General features: G+C 51.1%; 1 protein-coding gene across 1 annotated transcript in view; it reads left to right on the forward strand.

The window, feature by feature from the left end:
• Positions 1–16,540, forward strand: part of tmem67 (transmembrane protein 67) — a 439,599-nt gene that overhangs the window by 245,167 nt on the left and 177,892 nt on the right. The window contains exon 11 of the mRNA XM_072468028.1: positions 2,914–3,000. Within this exon, the coding sequence (XP_072324129.1) occupies positions 2,914–3,000 (87 nt within the window). The remainder of the gene's footprint in view (positions 1–2,913; positions 3,001–16,540) is intronic.

Raw genomic sequence — 16,540 nt, forward strand, 5'->3', positions numbered from 1 at the left:
CCCCACCATTGACCCCCATTAGAGACACCCACCAGAAACACCCAATAACAGATAAACCTCCCCTACAGGAGAGAACCCCCCCCCCTCCCCCCCACCCCTCCCCACTGCAGAGAAGCTCTCATCATTAGAGAAGCTCCCCACAGCAGAAAGGCCCCCTATACCAGAAAAGACCCAAAAACAAAAAATCCCCTCCCACCCCATCAGTCACCCCTCCTGGAAGCTTAAGAGCAGTCCCGGCAGAAACAGTAAAAAACATTTATCTGTGATTGACAGTTCTTGACCACATCGAAAGCAGTTAAGTACTTTCCACTGAGAAAAAGAGGAAGTGAAAGCACTTAACTACTAAACATTTATAAACATTGCTGTTAGTTTCACAGCAGGTTACTTGGGATCCATTCAAGCGTGAATGAAAATGAAAATAATCAATTCAGACATTTGGCTGTCTGGAAGCTGCTAATTACAAACTGATAAAAGTTGTTTCTCTTTGAAGTAAATAGAAACTTTGCAAATCAAAGGATCTGAGTGGAGTTATAAACTTATGATCCGGTTTTAGCTTTCTACTAAGTTACAGCTGTTACTTTCTAAACATCTGTATGAAGCAGCAGATGTAAGGCATAAGTGAATGAAAAAGCAGTGATTTCTTTTCACTATTTCTGCCTGGGCTGTTCTTTAGCTTCCAGGCAGACGTGAGGGGGTTCTCTGCTATGGGAGATTCTCTGATATATTTTTATAGAATCCCCACGGTGCAGAAGGGCCGATTGAGTCTGCATCACTCTCTGAAAGTGCACTCTACCTTGGACCACTCCCCTACAATATCCCTGTAACCCCATCTCACCTTTTGGCCACTAAGGGGCAATTTTGTATGGCGAATCCACCTAACTTGCACATCTTTGGATATGGTGGGGGGAGGGATCCCTGCTATGGGATTTCCCTACTATGGAGTTCACTGCTATGTGTTTTTTTCTGATACGGAGGAGGATGTCTCTGATATGGAAGGTTCTCTGTCATGGGGGTTCTTTGCTATGGAAGATCCTCTACAATAGGGGGTTGTCTGATATGGAAGTTCTGTGCTATGGGAGAGGTTCTCTGCTGCGGGGGAAATTCGCTGATATAGGGATTCTCTGATTCCTGTAATGGGGGCTCCCTGTTATGGCGGTCTCTGATTGGGGTCTTTAGTAGGGGGTCTGGTGGGTCTCTGTTGGGGGAGGCTGAGGTTGAAGTGGGCAGGATTTGCATTGTGGGGGGAGCGTGTCCTCCAATGGACTCTGGGGGCACCTACCTTAAATACATACCCCCTTGGCCCGCCATGATATCCAACGTGTCAGGGCCATGCTGGCAAATACTTGTTCCAATCCATGCCCACTTGAATCCTGGCCCAGAGGATCAGAGAATCACGGAGGAATAGAGAATTTAGCGTGTATTAAATCTTATTCTTGGTGTAATGGTTAGTGAACATGCCCAATTTCAATCTTAAGGCCCACTGAAATGGTGGGAGGCGCATTCATGCAGCCCACTCACTAGCTTAAGTTACCCATCACTGCCTTAATAATAATAATTTTTATTATTGTCATAAGTAGGCTTACATTAACACTGCAATGAAGTTACTGTGAAAATTCCCTAGTCGCCACACTCCAGCACCTGCTCAGGTACACTGAGGGAGAATTCGGAATGTCCAAATTACCTAACAGCAGGTCTTTCGGGACTTGTGGGAGGAAACCAGAGCATCCGGAGGAAACCCAGTCAGACACAAGGAGAATGTGCAGACTCCGCACAGAGAGTGACCCAAGCCGGGAATCGAACCTGGGATCCTAGCGCTGTGAAGCAACAGTGCTAACCACTGTGCTACCGTGCCTTAGACATTTACCTTCTCTCTGGCCTGTTATTTTCAACATGACATTTAAACTCATCTGCTCTGTGGCAGCTAGTGCTGCAGAAAAGGATTGTGTCCTCCTCTGCTTTGCTTCTTTTACACTTTGCCACTGGAACCAGGACATGCAGCGCTGCCTGAACCTCACCCTGCCTGAATCAGGAATGTCGGGCGAGATAGACACTTCAGTGCAAGCCAGTCGGTACGGTGTGGCAATCTGTCGCTGATTGTCACTCCAAGGAAGTTATGGCCCAATATTGACTCCAGATAAGAGATCTGAAATACAAACTCTGCATTATTCATGTTTTCTATAGTTATGATTATTTCTCAATTCACGACAAATAGGCACAAGCAGAAACACAGTTACAAGAACATCCACAATTATTTTTATTCATTCACAAAGGGTCAGTTATATATATCAATAAACTTCTCATTCTCCTGGATATCCATATGACACTCCTCTATCCACCATGCTGTAGACGCCCTTCAAAAAAGTAAATTAGATGAATCAAACATGTTCCTCCTTCACAAAAAAGATACTGGGCCATCTCCATCCTGCGAGCCCCGTTTTCCAGTGTGTGTACCCCCACCAGCAGCGGGATTCTCTGTTCCCACCGCAGGCTAATGGGAAGCGGGATTATCCGCCGGCGGGATTCTCCGTTTTGCCGGCGCCTGGGCTTTCCCAACGCCGTGGTGCTGCCCCACAATGGGAAACCACATTGACCAGCCGGTGTAACAGAGAATCCCGCCGGTGGGTCGGGGCAGAAATGTGGCGTGGCAGGCAGAGAATCCAGCCTGCGATTTCTCATTGTGGGCACTCCACGCCGTCGGGAAAGGCGCAGGCGTGGATGTGATGCTGGTGAGGCGGAGGATCATCGCGTCGACGGATAATCCCGCAGGCTATTTTACTTTGATAATCTGATACTAATTCAAATGGTAAGTTCAATGACATGGTAGCTTTGAACCTACATATAGGAAAATGATGTAAACTGTGATTGTGATTTCTTGTTTCTTGCCCTTTACCATTTATGTTTCATTGCTTACAGCGTATGGAGCTGCAGTTTGTTGTTGCCATATATGATGCACGGGGTTATTTTCTTAATTGGGCAAAAGCAACAGGAGGTATTCTACAGGTAAAATTCCTAAAATATTTATTCTATTAAGTGTCGTGTGCTTTTTTCTTGTGTTTGAAATATTAATCAAAAGAAAAGCCTGTTAAATTTTGAGTGTTAAGTCTTGATATCTCCAAAACAGAGTGGATTAACTCAATAATATCCAATTAAACTCTATCAACATTGTTTACCAAATTATTCAATATTTGGAAGTCTAAAGCCATTGGTTATGCTCCACGCTCCAAACTGTTCCCAAGCTACCGACTCCATCTCTCTCCCTCGCAACAATCTTGTGATTAAGGCTGTCTGTTCTCAATCTTGGTGTCACATTTGAACAGGCAAAAATACATAAGAACATACAAATCAGAAGCGGAAATAGACCATTCGGCCTCTTGAGCCTTCCCCACCATTCAATAAGATCTTGGTTGATCTGTCTATGGCCTCAACTCCACTTTCCTACCAGCCACTTATAATCTTTGACTCCCTTGTCAGTCAAGAATCAACCTCTACCTTAAAAATATTCAATGGTCTTGCCTCCACCATTTGCCCTCTGAGAGAAGAAAATTCTTCTCATCTCCATCTTAATGGGAGACCTCGGGCTGGATTCTCTGGTCGGCGACGCCGAAACCGCGTTCGGCGAACGGCCGGAGTATCACATTTCCCGACCGAATCGGGGGCGGTGCCGCTTTCGCGATGCTCTGCCCCCAACCGGCCAAATTCCCGACAGCGCGCACGACACGTGTGGTCTCATACGTCAGGAACTCGGCGTGGCAGCTGCAGACTCAGTCCAGCACCGCCACAGTTGGGGGAGGGCCGATCCATGGGTAGGGGGGCATTATTCGGGACTGGGGGCACTGTGGTGGTTGCGGCGGTCCAGGGCGCGCGAGCCGGCTGAAGGGGGGGACTATTTCGTGGGCTGGGTCCAAGAGCGGCCTCCGTCATGAAGTACGGCGGGGCCACGGACCCGGCAATTCTCCGGGACATATCGGCAGCTAGAGCCGGGTGCTTTACGCTGCCAGCATACTAGCCCACAGCCAAAAGGGAAATCGGTGGCCGTTTTGCGCCAGTTTTTCTGGCATGGGGACGTAGTCCCAGAATTGGAGAATCCAGACACTTATTTTTAAACTGTGTCCACTAGTTCTAGTCTCTCTCACAAGGGGAAACATCCTTTCAGCATCTAACCCGTCAAGCCCCCTCAGAATCTTGTTTCAATAAAATCATGGGCTGGATTCTCCGTTCTGGAGACTAAGTGCCCACGTCAGCGTGAAAAAGGTGGCGTTTTACGCCAGGAAGACTGGCGCTAACGTCCACCGATTCCCTGTTCCGGGGGGGGGGGGGGGGGGGGTGGCGCCTCTGGTGGGCAGTGAGTGGAACAGGGCACCACCACGCCACCTGGACAGCAGCCAGGCCCGAACATGTCAGAAATTGTCGAGTGTACCAGGATGAAGGCATCGTACACACTGCACGTTCTTTGAGAGGTACCCCTTTAGTTTGTGCAGAGCGGCCTGTCATCTGCAGGGTCTTGTAGGGGGACATGCATCACGTTGATCACCCCTGGATCCAGGACATCGGCTGCCCGGGGTTCATGCTGAGCTCCATCCACATTGAAATGGGTGTATTGAGCCGCCTGAGCAAATAGGGTCTTCGTGATGATGCAGATGCACCTGTGCACCGAGGTCTGTGAGATCCCAGACTGGTCCTCACTCGACACCTGGAAGGAATCCGGCGCGTAAACGTTCAGGACGACTGTCACTTTGATGGCCATCGAGAATGGGTGTCCTCCCCATACCCCCGCAGTGCCAAGTGTGCCATCATCTGGCAGATGTCCCACTGTCTTTCTGCTGAGCTGAGTCTTCGACGACATGCCTTTCCAGCAGGTCCTCGAATGACAGGCACTGCCGCTATACACGAGGCCTCATGCAGCATCTCCTTGGCACTTCCTCCTCCTTGGCTAGCTGGGTGGCTGGTCTCCATCCTGGACGGCTGCCTCCTGTTTCTCTGCAGCACACTCTGCTGCTGCAGCTTCCTCCTCAAGCAGCTCCAGCTCATACAGCCCCCAAGGCTGCGGTAACTAGCAGGAAGGCCACCAATGCTGGTTCAATTCCAATATCCATTGTCTGCAGGGGGTGAAATGCCGACATGCTAGCATGGTGTGCACCCCCGTGCCCAAACAGGTCCAACGAGCTACATGGTGGCCCTGGTTGGGATTACAGACTCTGCCCCTGCAACCCCCTATCACTGCACCCCTGGCCTTGTCGATGCCCGGCACAGTGGAGGCCTCTGGCCCCTGTCCCTGATGCCAGGGACGTTCACTGACGTGCTGTCACTGCCCTTGCCAGGGGTGTGCTCTGCGGCCCTGCCCTACACGCCCATAGGGGCTACTGTGGACATTGTCCTGGGTTGGCCACCGGAGGGTGGTGACCAGTTTTTTTGGGGGATGGGATGTGGTGGATGGGGGGGGAGTTACCTCCGCACGGCCGGTGTTACTCTGCAGTATCAGATTCCATTGTATGCCTGGGTGCTGGACATTCCAAGCGAGGGGAGGCGGGGGTGGCGGGGGTGGGGTTTGGGATCTTGTTTGGGGAGGGGTTGTTATGGCCGTGTTGAACAGTGATGGGCCACTCACATGTCCACATGTCTGGCCAGCCCCCGCCGTCTCCAAGGGCGACTCAGTGGGAACGAAGAACAGTCCTGGGGGCCCTACCCCGGGCCTTCTTTCAGCACCCACACGACCACCCCCACCCTGCCATCCCAGCAGACCATCTGCACCCAGCCCAGCCCATCCCCCTCACCCTTAGGACAGGGGACTGAGGCGGTATGGAACGTCGGTGAACAGGTGTATACTGTGATAGAAAGAGTATTGTGTCCTAGCCCCAAATGCTATCATATATGCTTCACCCGTGCCAACTTAACTGGTGTCTATCTTTCTAATCTTACAAGTCCTGATGCTCCATCTAGGTGGACCCCAGGCGGCACATCAGATATGGAGGTGGCCTGCTGCACGCCCTCTGACCGTCCTCTGAAGTGACCAGGCCTGGATGGGCCTGGGAGTTTTCCGGGTGTCACAGCTGGTGTGATGCTACCTTGTTCTGCCCGCTGCCCATCGGATGCGGCAGTGACAGGCGGGATGGATTCAGAGGGGGTTATCAGCAGGGCCCATCACCTCCTCCTTCACTTGGAGTGCCTGATGGCCCCCGGGCTACTCATTGGGGCCGGGGTGTGGCTGGAGTGAGCTTCGGGGGCTCTGCTGTCACCTGGTGATGCCAGTCCTGGAGGCCCATTCTCGCCTTGATCTGAGTCTTGATGCTCATGGCCATATAGCACAGGGACTGTGCCACGTTCCTCTGGGACCGTTCCAGGTACCTCTGTGACTAGCTGAGGTCAGCCAGCGCCAAGCCAATGTTTTTGATGCCCACGGGCATGCTCCGTTGTAACTGGACCACACGCAGGAATGCTGCAACAATTTCCATGTGGCCCTGGTATATGGCTACTAGTGTCATGGCTGTCCTGTCCTATGCCTCAGCCAGTGCCCACACAGAATGCCCCAGGCTTTGGACATCCTGGACCCAAGACCCTGACCCTTTCACCCGAGGCTTCTACCGCAGATGCCACCCGTTTGGTGTTGGGCTGGATAGCACACATTGTCGAAGAGCCGCCTGCTCCTGCCGGTGCTGGAAGGTTGCTGACAGCCCCTCAAGTAGTCTCCGGCTCTCCAACATTGATGGAATGCCCCTTCCAGAAGCCTGAGACCCGTCTGGACCACAACTAGTCCCTGGGGTCGGGCCGCCCTCTCGTGGTTTCCTAACCCTAACTGATGTACCGTAGCATGTGTGTCGTGTGCACCAGATATTGTCCCAGGAGCCTCTTCACTAAAATGACCCAGCAAGGTGAAGGTCTCTCGGATGGTGGAGGGTGCTAGTGACAGCAGTGACGAAAAGTTGGTGTCGTCACCGGACTGGAACCCCTGGGGTGCTGCAGGGTTGCGGCTGGGGGTGCGGCACCCACCTCATCAGGAAGTGATTCTGCGAACCAAAAGACAAGACATATGGTGAGATCAAAGGTAGGCGTGGTGTGGAGGTGGGGGGTGGAGGGGTGACGCACGTGCCATAGGGGTATTGCAATGCATTGGGGCTGATTTGGTTGACTTGGGCTGACTTGGCTGTCTCATGCTGACCTCTACCTTGGCGGCTTCTTGCTCTCCCACACCATCGACCAGGTCCATCACCCTCAGCTCCGCGGCAGTGAGGACCCACAGGTCCGGGGGTCACTCTGGTCTTCTTTCCCTCCCGGCGGTTGTGGGCTACCTTCTCCTGGGGAGACAGATAAAGTGGCACTGCCTACTCATCCGCCTGGTGGAGACCACATGGGGGCTGGGTTGTGTGGAACGAGTGTGGTGCCACGAGCACGGAGGTGGTGACTCACCCGGGCTGTTCAGAGGAAGTCGTGCAGCCTCTTCTGGCACTGTTGGCCGAACCCTCATGGTGGTGCCCATGGCGCTCACCGCTTCTGCCACCTCCGCCCAGGTCCGGTTCACCAGTGCTTATTGTGAAACATGTGGACATGGTGCAGTCCTTTCATTCATCACGCCATCACTTCACTGCCTACAGCAGCCTTCAAGAGGCAGTAATTACACAGCAAACATCACTGCAGACATGGCAAAATGCCTGGAAAGTTGCAAGGCACATTAAGGAGGACAGTGATATGTCACTGGTTCTTGCTTCACCGTCTGTGAATTAATCTGAATCTGGACTGTGGCATCTCTCTATATGCCATCCCTCATGTAAGAACACATTCCATCCTCATACTGAGTCCCTGACATGAGATCGTTCTTTAAGACGCCGTGCTTTATCACTGCCAATCCTGGAGGTTACCGTTATGTGCACACACAGAGCTTTAGTAGCACCATCGTTTGATCATTGACAAGCACTCATCATCCAGCCTTTGTCTGGAGTTTCCGACGTTCATGTTGAGCATTGCGTTGGCCTCTGAGAGTGAAGTCGCCCAGTCATAACCTCTGAGGAGAAGGTTGACTTAGCCTGGTAGAATGGATGAGATCATACACCCTTTTTGGCACAGGAGGGGGCTCCTCTTCTGAGATGCACTGGCACTGGTCTCCATGCTGCCTTCCTACCAAGCTTATGTGGTGAGGTGGCTGGATCTCCGCCTCCCACCATAGGGGTAAAGGACCTCCCGCTGGTTCTCGGCTGCCTGGAGGAGTCTCTCCAGGCACCTGTAACTGATCCTTAATGGAGAGTTCTCGTCTCTGGGTGAGGTGGGGGCGGGGTGCGGGGGTTTCCCACTGCATCAAATCCTGGGCTGCAGAGAGTGAATGTGTTTGTGGGTGCTATTTAAATATGACACCTGGACCTTCGCCATGATGAGGTAATGGCGAGGTGGATGAATCCCAACCCGCTCCAGCACAAGATACGATGATCTGCTCATTTATGCAGACATAATGAGGTAAAAAATGGATGATCGGCATGGCAACCTTTCCCACAGGCCAGAGAAGCAAGGCTGACTTTATCACCCACCACCGCACTTAGTCTCCGGAGCAGAAAATTCTGCCCTGAATCTTTTTTGTGGGTGAGTGGAGGGGTACTGATTGGGAGGAGACTAGGGGATCAAATTTGTACATTTCACTGATTTCTGGCCCCCCCCTCACCCCCGTTGTAACGCCCCACCCTCCTTAGTTTAAATGCAATTACATTAATACCAATGTCACGATGTAACTGCACGCTAAAATTATAATACCTGAAATCAGCAAAAGGTAATGCAAGCAGAAAGAATTACATCAGTTTGGTCAGAGCTTTTTTCCTGCTTTTGATTATTTTTAAGTGGTATGTCTGATGTGTCTCTGTGTGGGTGTGTGACTGGTGGTTGGAAAGCTGGAACAGAATACCACTTTTAAAACTGTAAACATGCTAGTCCCTGCTGACAAAGTTCAGTTTTTTTCAAATTAACATTAGTGACAAGGGTTTGCCTGCATTTGAAATACTGGACATCCATAGACACCCATAGTATTCAATCGCTAATTAATTGCAGTAAGAAGTCTGACAATACCAGGTAAAAGTCCAACAGGTTTGTTTCGAATCCACATCATGGCTAATGCTGTTGGGAGGGGGCAGGGAGGCACAAATCTTTAGTACAATAAAGACAGTAAAGGAACCAAGATAGAGGGAGTTCAGCCATGTTGAGTTCCAAGAAAGTCAGGTGGGGTGTAGTGATCTGTACATCTGTACATACATCTGCACATACACCAGGGACTACAGACAGATGTAACAGCCACAGCATCACTAGAGGGCAGCATCAGAGACGGGTATAAAGGGTCCAGCCCAAGGGAGGATCCGCCTCTTTCAGAAGCACAAGGCCAGTGAGCAGCAGCAGACAGAGACAGCTCAGCATAGGCAGTTTACCTTAGCTCCACTGGTCATACCTCTTGACTGTATTGGATCTAGTTAAGCTCTGGAAACAGAACAAACCCATTGAATAAAGTATTTGTGTTAACTGGAAGTCTACAATCTTTATTCAGACTTAGAGAATAACATATGGGGCAGTACTCTATTTTAATGCTCGTTGCTGTTTAGCACAGGGCTAAATCGCTGGCTTTGAAAGCAGACCCAGGCAGGCCAGCAGCACGGTTCAATTCCCGTAACAGCCTCCCCGAACAGGCGCCGGAATGTGGCGACTAGGGGCTTTTCACAGCAACTTCATTGAAGCCTACTTGTGACAATAAGCGATTTATTTTTATTTTTATTTTATTATTTGTATTATAGGTAAGACTGATGAGTTAAGGGTGTGGATTGACACGTGGAATTGTGATATTATTGTCATCACAGAAACGAGGTTGAGAGAGGGGCAGGACTGACAACTCAACATTCCGGGGTATAGGATCCTCAAGCGAGTCAGGGGAGGATGTAAAAGAGGAGGTGGTGTTACATTATTAATTAAGGAGTCAGTTACTGTAGTAAGGAGGGACAATATCTTGGAAGGGTCTTCAAATATGGCTTTGTGGGTAGAGTTTAGGAATAAAAAGGGGGCAGTCACATTGCTGGGAGTGTATTATAGACCCCCAAACAGTTAGCGGGCAATAAGAGGAGCAGATATGTAGACAAGTCACCGAGATATGTAAAAATAATAATAATATAATACAATATAGTAATTATATTAGGGAATTTCAACTCCTCCAGCATTATTTGGGATAGTCATAGTGTAAAGGGTTTAGAGGGGATGGGGTTCTTGAAATGTATTCAGGAGAGCTTCTTGTGTCAATATGTAGAAGATCCAACAAGAAACGGTGCACTTCTGGATCTAACTCTGGGTATGAAGCCAGGCAGGTGTTTGAGCTAGCAGTGGGGCAGTGTTTTAGTGATAACGACCATAGCACAGTACGATTTAAGTTTGTTATGGAAAAGGAAAAAGATGGTCAACAAAAAACGGTTTCGGATTAGGGGAAGGCAGAATTTATTAGAATAAGGCAGGATCTGACCAAAGTAGACTGCAAACAGCTTCTTGTGGAAAATCTACAGCAGAGCAGTAGGGGAGCGTTCAAAAGGGAAATGGGGTGAGTACATGCCCAATACATTCCCTTTCGGGTGAAATGTGGGAGCAACAAGCCAGAGAACCCTGGATGCCTAGGAACATTCAGGACTGGGTAAGAAAGAAGAGAGACTTTTAGCAATACAAAGAGATCAGATCAGCAGAGGCCTTAGTGGAGTATAGAAAACGCAGGGGGGCAACTTAAGAATGCAATTAGGAGAGCAAAGGGGGCGGAGGTAAGAGAAAGCACTGGCAGGTAGGATTAGGGAGAATCACAAGATATTCTATAACTATATTAGGGGAAGAGATTAACCAGGGAATCAGTAAGGCCCATTAAGGACAGGGGGGCAATTTGTGCATAGAGCCGGACGATATTGGTAAGGTGTTAAATGAGTACTTCATATCTGCCTTCACTCAGGAAAAGGAAAAGGAATTGTACGGCTCTTCAACAGTTTGACATCGGGAGTGAGGAGGTATTGGAGGTTTTGGCAGGCTTAAAAGTGGACAAAGCCCCAGGTCCGGATGAGTTGTATTCCAGGCTGCTGTGGGAGGCAAGGGAGGAAATTACAGGGGCTCTTACTCAAATTTCTAATTCCTCCCTGGCCAAGGGGAAGGGCCAGAGGATTGGCTGACAGCTAATGTGGTTCTATTTTTCAAGAAGGATGGTCGAGATAAACCATGAATTTTACCAGCGAGTCTCAAATCAGTGGTAGGGAAACTACTGGAAGAAATTCTGAAGTTAAGAATTAACCTCCACTTGGAGAGGCAAGGCTTGTTCAGGGATATTCAGCATGGTGTTGTCAGAGGAAGGTCATACCTAACTAATTTAATTGAATTTTTTGAGGCGGTGATCGGGTGTGTAGATGAAGGTAGTACAGTTGATTTTGTTTATGGATTGTAACAAAGCCAAGGTCCCATATTGGAGACTGATAAAGAAAGTAAAAGCACATGGGATCCAGTGTGTATGGCTCAAGACATACACTGGAGGCTTCCAGTAGTTAACAAAAGCGGTTTACTGATGCAAGACAAGGGCCATTTGAGTTCCCTGGTCCATACTGCCTGGGGTCTTGCTCCCAGGCCCCGTGCAAACTCCCCATTAGCTGTGTTCAATCACGTGCTCCCGCATGATTGGCCCCCAGCCAGCTATATGGTCCATGCAGCCTGCCCGCTTAAAGGGCTGTGCTAGCACACAGGGTAACTTGGCAAGTTGGATATAAAACTGTTTTAATGGTAAGAGACAGAGGGTGGTGGTAGGAGGCTGTGTGACTGGAGACCTGTGCCCACTAGCATACACAAGAATCAGTGCTAGGTACCTTATTGTACATGATATATGTAGACAATTTAGATGAGAATGTGGAGTATGGCGTTGTGGGAGGAGGTTAAGACTAAGTGGGAGGAGGAGCTAGGGATGGCATTGGAGGGGGGATTAATAATAATCTTTATTTAGTGTCACAGTAGGCTTACATTAACATTGCAATGAAGTGACTGTGAAATTTGTTACTTGTGGCGTGAGGTATTGCAGAGGGTGAATGCCTCGACCTTGTGTGCAAGGCTGGGGTTGATACAGCTTAAAATGGTATATAGAGGTATCTGACGAAGTCAAGAATGAGCCGGTTGTTTGAGGGGCTGGAGGGCTCTTGTGAGCTGTGTGGGAGAGGTCCGGCCAACCATGTACATATGTTCTGGTCCTGCCCGAGGCTGGAGATATTTTAGGGGTTGTTTTTCAGCACCATGTCGCCAATCCTGCATGTGGATGAGGAGCCCAGTCCGGTGGGGTCATATTTGGGGTGTCGGACTTGCCAGAGCTGCAGACGGGAACGGGAGCAGATGTTTTAGCCTTCACCTCGCTGATTGCTTGCAGGCAATCCTGTTGGGATCCAGATCAGCTTCTCCACCCTGTGCTTCAGTATGGCTGGGGGACATGATGGAGTTCTTGTACCTGGGGAAAGTAAAGATAATTTTGAGTGAGGAGTTCCACAAGAGATGGGGTTTATTTCTATTACACTTTCAAGAGCTGGTTACTGTTAGCTGCTGAGTGGGGGAGAAGGGGGCTGGGGGTGCGTTTGGCTTTGAGTTACTGGACGGGTTGAAGGAGGGGGCTGTTTGGGGTTTTTTTGTTGTTTTTTTGCTTTGGGGTGTTGTATTTTTAAAATGTTAAAGATCAAATAAAAATATTTTCAAAAAAAGAGAGAATGTGGGGGCGATGATAAGTAAGTTAGCAGATGACACGAAGGTTGTCAGGGTGGTTAATAATGAGGAAGAAGTGCAGAAAGATATAGACGGGTTGGTCAGATGGGCAGATCAGTGGCAGATGGAAGTTAACCCTGAAAAGTGCAAGGTGGTGTACTCTGGAAGGAGCAACAAGACACGGGAGTACTCAATGAATGGCAGGATTCTCGGAAGCTCAGAGGAACAGAGGGATCTCGGCGTGCTTGTCCACAGATCCCTGAAGATAGCAGGATAGGTTAATAGGGTAGTTAAGAAGGCATACAGGACACTTTGCCTTTATCAGTTGTGATCTAGATTATAAGGGAGGTAATGTTGGAGCTGTACAAACCTTTGGTTAGGCCACAGCTGGAGTACTGCATTCAGTTCTGGTTCTGGTCGCCTCACTATAGGAAGGATGTGATTGCTCTGGAGAGGGTGCAGAGGAGATTCACCAGGATGTTGCCTGTGATGTACCATCAATGACCACGAGACAAAATGGTGAAACTATTGAGGCTTTATTGCACTAGATGTTAAGCCTCCTGCAGCTGGAACCAGAATGGAAGCAGCGCAGGAGAGCATACACTTTTATACAGTGCCTGCTGTGAGGAACCAGCAGGCTGGGATTTACTGTATTAACTGTAGTACAGTGGCAGTACCGTAATACACGTAGTGTGTGACCAGTGGTGTTTACCACATTCACCCCTGTTTAAAAAAAGTCCGGCGGGGGTGAAAACAACGTTACAGGTTGAGTCTGTCAGGTGCTTTGACTCTCCGCCGCAATCGCCTCAGTCCTGGTTGTGGTGTGGGCGCCGATGTGGGTACCTGCGACTCCGGGAGCGTGTTGTCCTCTCCTTCTTCACCCAGTAGGGGATCCGGTGAGGGGACGGATGCTGCTGGGGTGGGGACTGCGGTGAGGGTCGCTGGTGGGAGGGTGAACGGCGCAGGGGCGGGGGAGGCAACTGGAGGGGGAGGGGACGATACCAGGTCGGGGGTGGTGGTGGTTGTGGATGGGGAATCAGCGGGTGCCAGATCCCAGAGAGAGAATGTGTCCTGTCGCCCGTCATGGTGTGCCATGTAGGCGCATTGTGGATTCGCATGGAGGAGGAGGACTTTTTCGACAAGGGAATCCGATTTATGACTCCTCGCATGCTTCCGGAGGAGGACGGGCCCAGGAACTGTCAGCCATGTTGGGAGCGAGACCCCAGAGGTGGACTTCCTAGGGAAGGCAAGCACACGTTCGTGAGGGGTCCCATTAGTAGCAGTGCACAGGAGCGCATCGGGAAGGATCTCGTGCCAGCGGGAAACCGGGAGATTCCTAGACCGAAGGGCCAGCAGGCCGGCCTTCCAGACCGTTGCGTTCTCCCTCTCCACCTGCCCGTTCCCCAGGGGGGTGTAGCTGGTCGTCCTGCTCGAGGTGATGCCCTTGCTGAGCAGGAACTGATGCAGCTCATCACTCATGAAGGAGGATCCCCGATCGCTATGGATGTAGGTGGGGAAACCGAACAAGGTGAAGATGCTGTGTAGGGCCTTGATGACCGTGGCAGACGTCATGTCGGGGCATGGGATGGCGAATGGGAAACGGGAGTACTCATCAATGATATTGAGGAAGTACACGTTGCGGTCAGTAGAGGGGAGGGGCCCTTTGAAGTCCATGCTGAGGTGCTCAAAGGGGCGGGAGGCCTTCACCAGGTGTGCTCTGTCTGGCCGGTATAAGTGCGGCTTGCACTCGGCGCAGACTTGGCAGTCCCTGGTCACGGTCCTGACCTCCTTGATGGAGTAGGGTAAGTTGCGGGCCTTGATAAAATGGAAGAACTGGGTGATCCCCGGGTGGCAGAGGTCATTGTGGAGAGCCCGGTCCACTTGTGCGCTGGCACATGTACCGTGGGATAGGGCATCTGGGGGCTCATTGTGCTTCCCCGGGTGATACAAGATCTCGTAGTTATAGGTGGAGAGCTCGATCCTCCACCTCAAGATCTTGTCGTTATTGATCTTGACCCGCTATGTGTTGCTAAACATGAAGGCAACCGACCATTGGTCAGTGAGGAAAGTTAATCTCCTGCCGGCCAGCTAATGCCGCCAATGTCGCACAGTTTCCACAATGGCTTGGGCCTCGTTTTCGACAGAGGAGTGCCGAATTTCGGAGGCATGCAGGGTGCAGGAGAAGAAAGCCACGGGTCTGCCCGCCTGGTTGAGGGTGGCGGCCAGAGCCACGTCCGATGCATCGCTCTCCACCTGAAAGAGGAGGGTCTCGTCGACCGCGTGCATCGTGGCCTTGGCGATGTCCGCCTTGATGTGGTTGTAGGCCCAGCGGGCCTCAGCCGTCAGGGGAAAAACTGGGACTTGATGAGTGGGCGGACCTTGTCTGCATAATTAGGGACCCCACTGGGCGTAATATGAGAAGAACCCCAGGCATCGTTTCAGGGCCTTGGGGCAGTGGGGGAGGGGGAGTTCCAGGAGGGGGAGTTCCAGGGCGCATTTGGTCGGGGTCGGGCCCTAGGACTCCATTTTCCACAACGTAGCCAAGAATGGCTAAGCGGTTGGTGCGGAAAACGCGTTTCTCCTTATTGCAGGTGAGGTTAAGGAATTTGGCGGTATGGAGGAATTTCTGGAGATTCCCGTCGTGGTCCTGCTGGTCATGGCCGCAGATGGTGACATTATCTAGGTACGGGAACATGGCTGTACTCTACGCCCTGTACAGAGAGGGCCGTGACGCAGCACCCCCGGATTTGTACGGAATGGGATCCGGAGGCCAGGGAGATTTTCTGGGTAACGGGGAGGACCGGGAAGGAGCAGCGCCTTACCGGAGCAGGTGGATGAAACTATCTGTGCTCCCGGAGTCGAAGGTGGCGGCGCCCACGGGCCGCACGTGGCGGGCGGCGGCGAAGATGGCGGCACCCCTGGATTGCACGTGGGGGGTATAGCGATGCTGGGCCTGGAAACGGCAGAGACTGATCTGGCCTGGCAAACAGAGACGAAGTGGCCCTGCTTGCCACACCCATTGCAGGTCGCGCTCCGCGCTGGGCAGCGTTGTCTGGGGTGCTTGTTCTGGCCACAAAAATAGCATTTGGGGCCTCCGGAGTTAGCTGGCTGCCACGCGGCGCAGGCTTGCGGCGTACCCGGGTCGGAAGATGGTGGGGCCCATGACGCCCACGAGGGTGCCGCGCGGTCGGAGGTGTAGGACTCTAGATTGCTGGAGGCCACTTCTAGGGAGTTAGCGAGCTGCACAGTCTCTGTAAGGTCAAGCGTACCCCCTTCCAATAACTGCTGGCGAACGTAATTGGACTTAATGCCCGTAACATAGGCATCCCTGATCAGCAGTTCTGTGTTGGATTTCCGACACTGCCTGGCAATTACAGTTCCTACCAGGTATCCGCAGAGCATGCAAGAAATCGTCCTGAGACTCCCCCGGGAGTTGCCATCTCGTGGCCAGGAGGTGCCTGGCGAACACCTGATTCACAGTCCTGATGTACTGTCCTTTTAGTAGTGCCATCGCTTCCGTGTAGGTGGGCGCATGCCGAATGAGGGGGAAACCTGTGGGCTCACCTGTGAGTAGAGGATCTGGAGCTTCTGTGGGTCTGAGATGACTTCAGTGGATGCTCCGAGATATCCTTCAAAGTGGGCTAGCCAGTGCTCGAAGGTGGCTGTGGCGTCGGCTGCATGAGGGTTCAGCTCCAGGTGATCAGGCTTGATTAAGACGTTCATCTCTAAAATTCTAGTGCAATAAATTGCTGTACCATCAATGACCACGAGACAAAATGGTGAAACTATTGAGGCTTTATTGCACTAGATGTTAAGCCTCCTGCAGCTGGAACCAGAA

The sequence above is a fragment of the Scyliorhinus torazame genome, chromosome 11 (assembly GCF_047496885.1).
Source record: "Scyliorhinus torazame isolate Kashiwa2021f chromosome 11, sScyTor2.1, whole genome shotgun sequence".
NCBI classification, from domain to species: domain Eukaryota; kingdom Metazoa; phylum Chordata; class Chondrichthyes; order Carcharhiniformes; family Scyliorhinidae; genus Scyliorhinus; species Scyliorhinus torazame.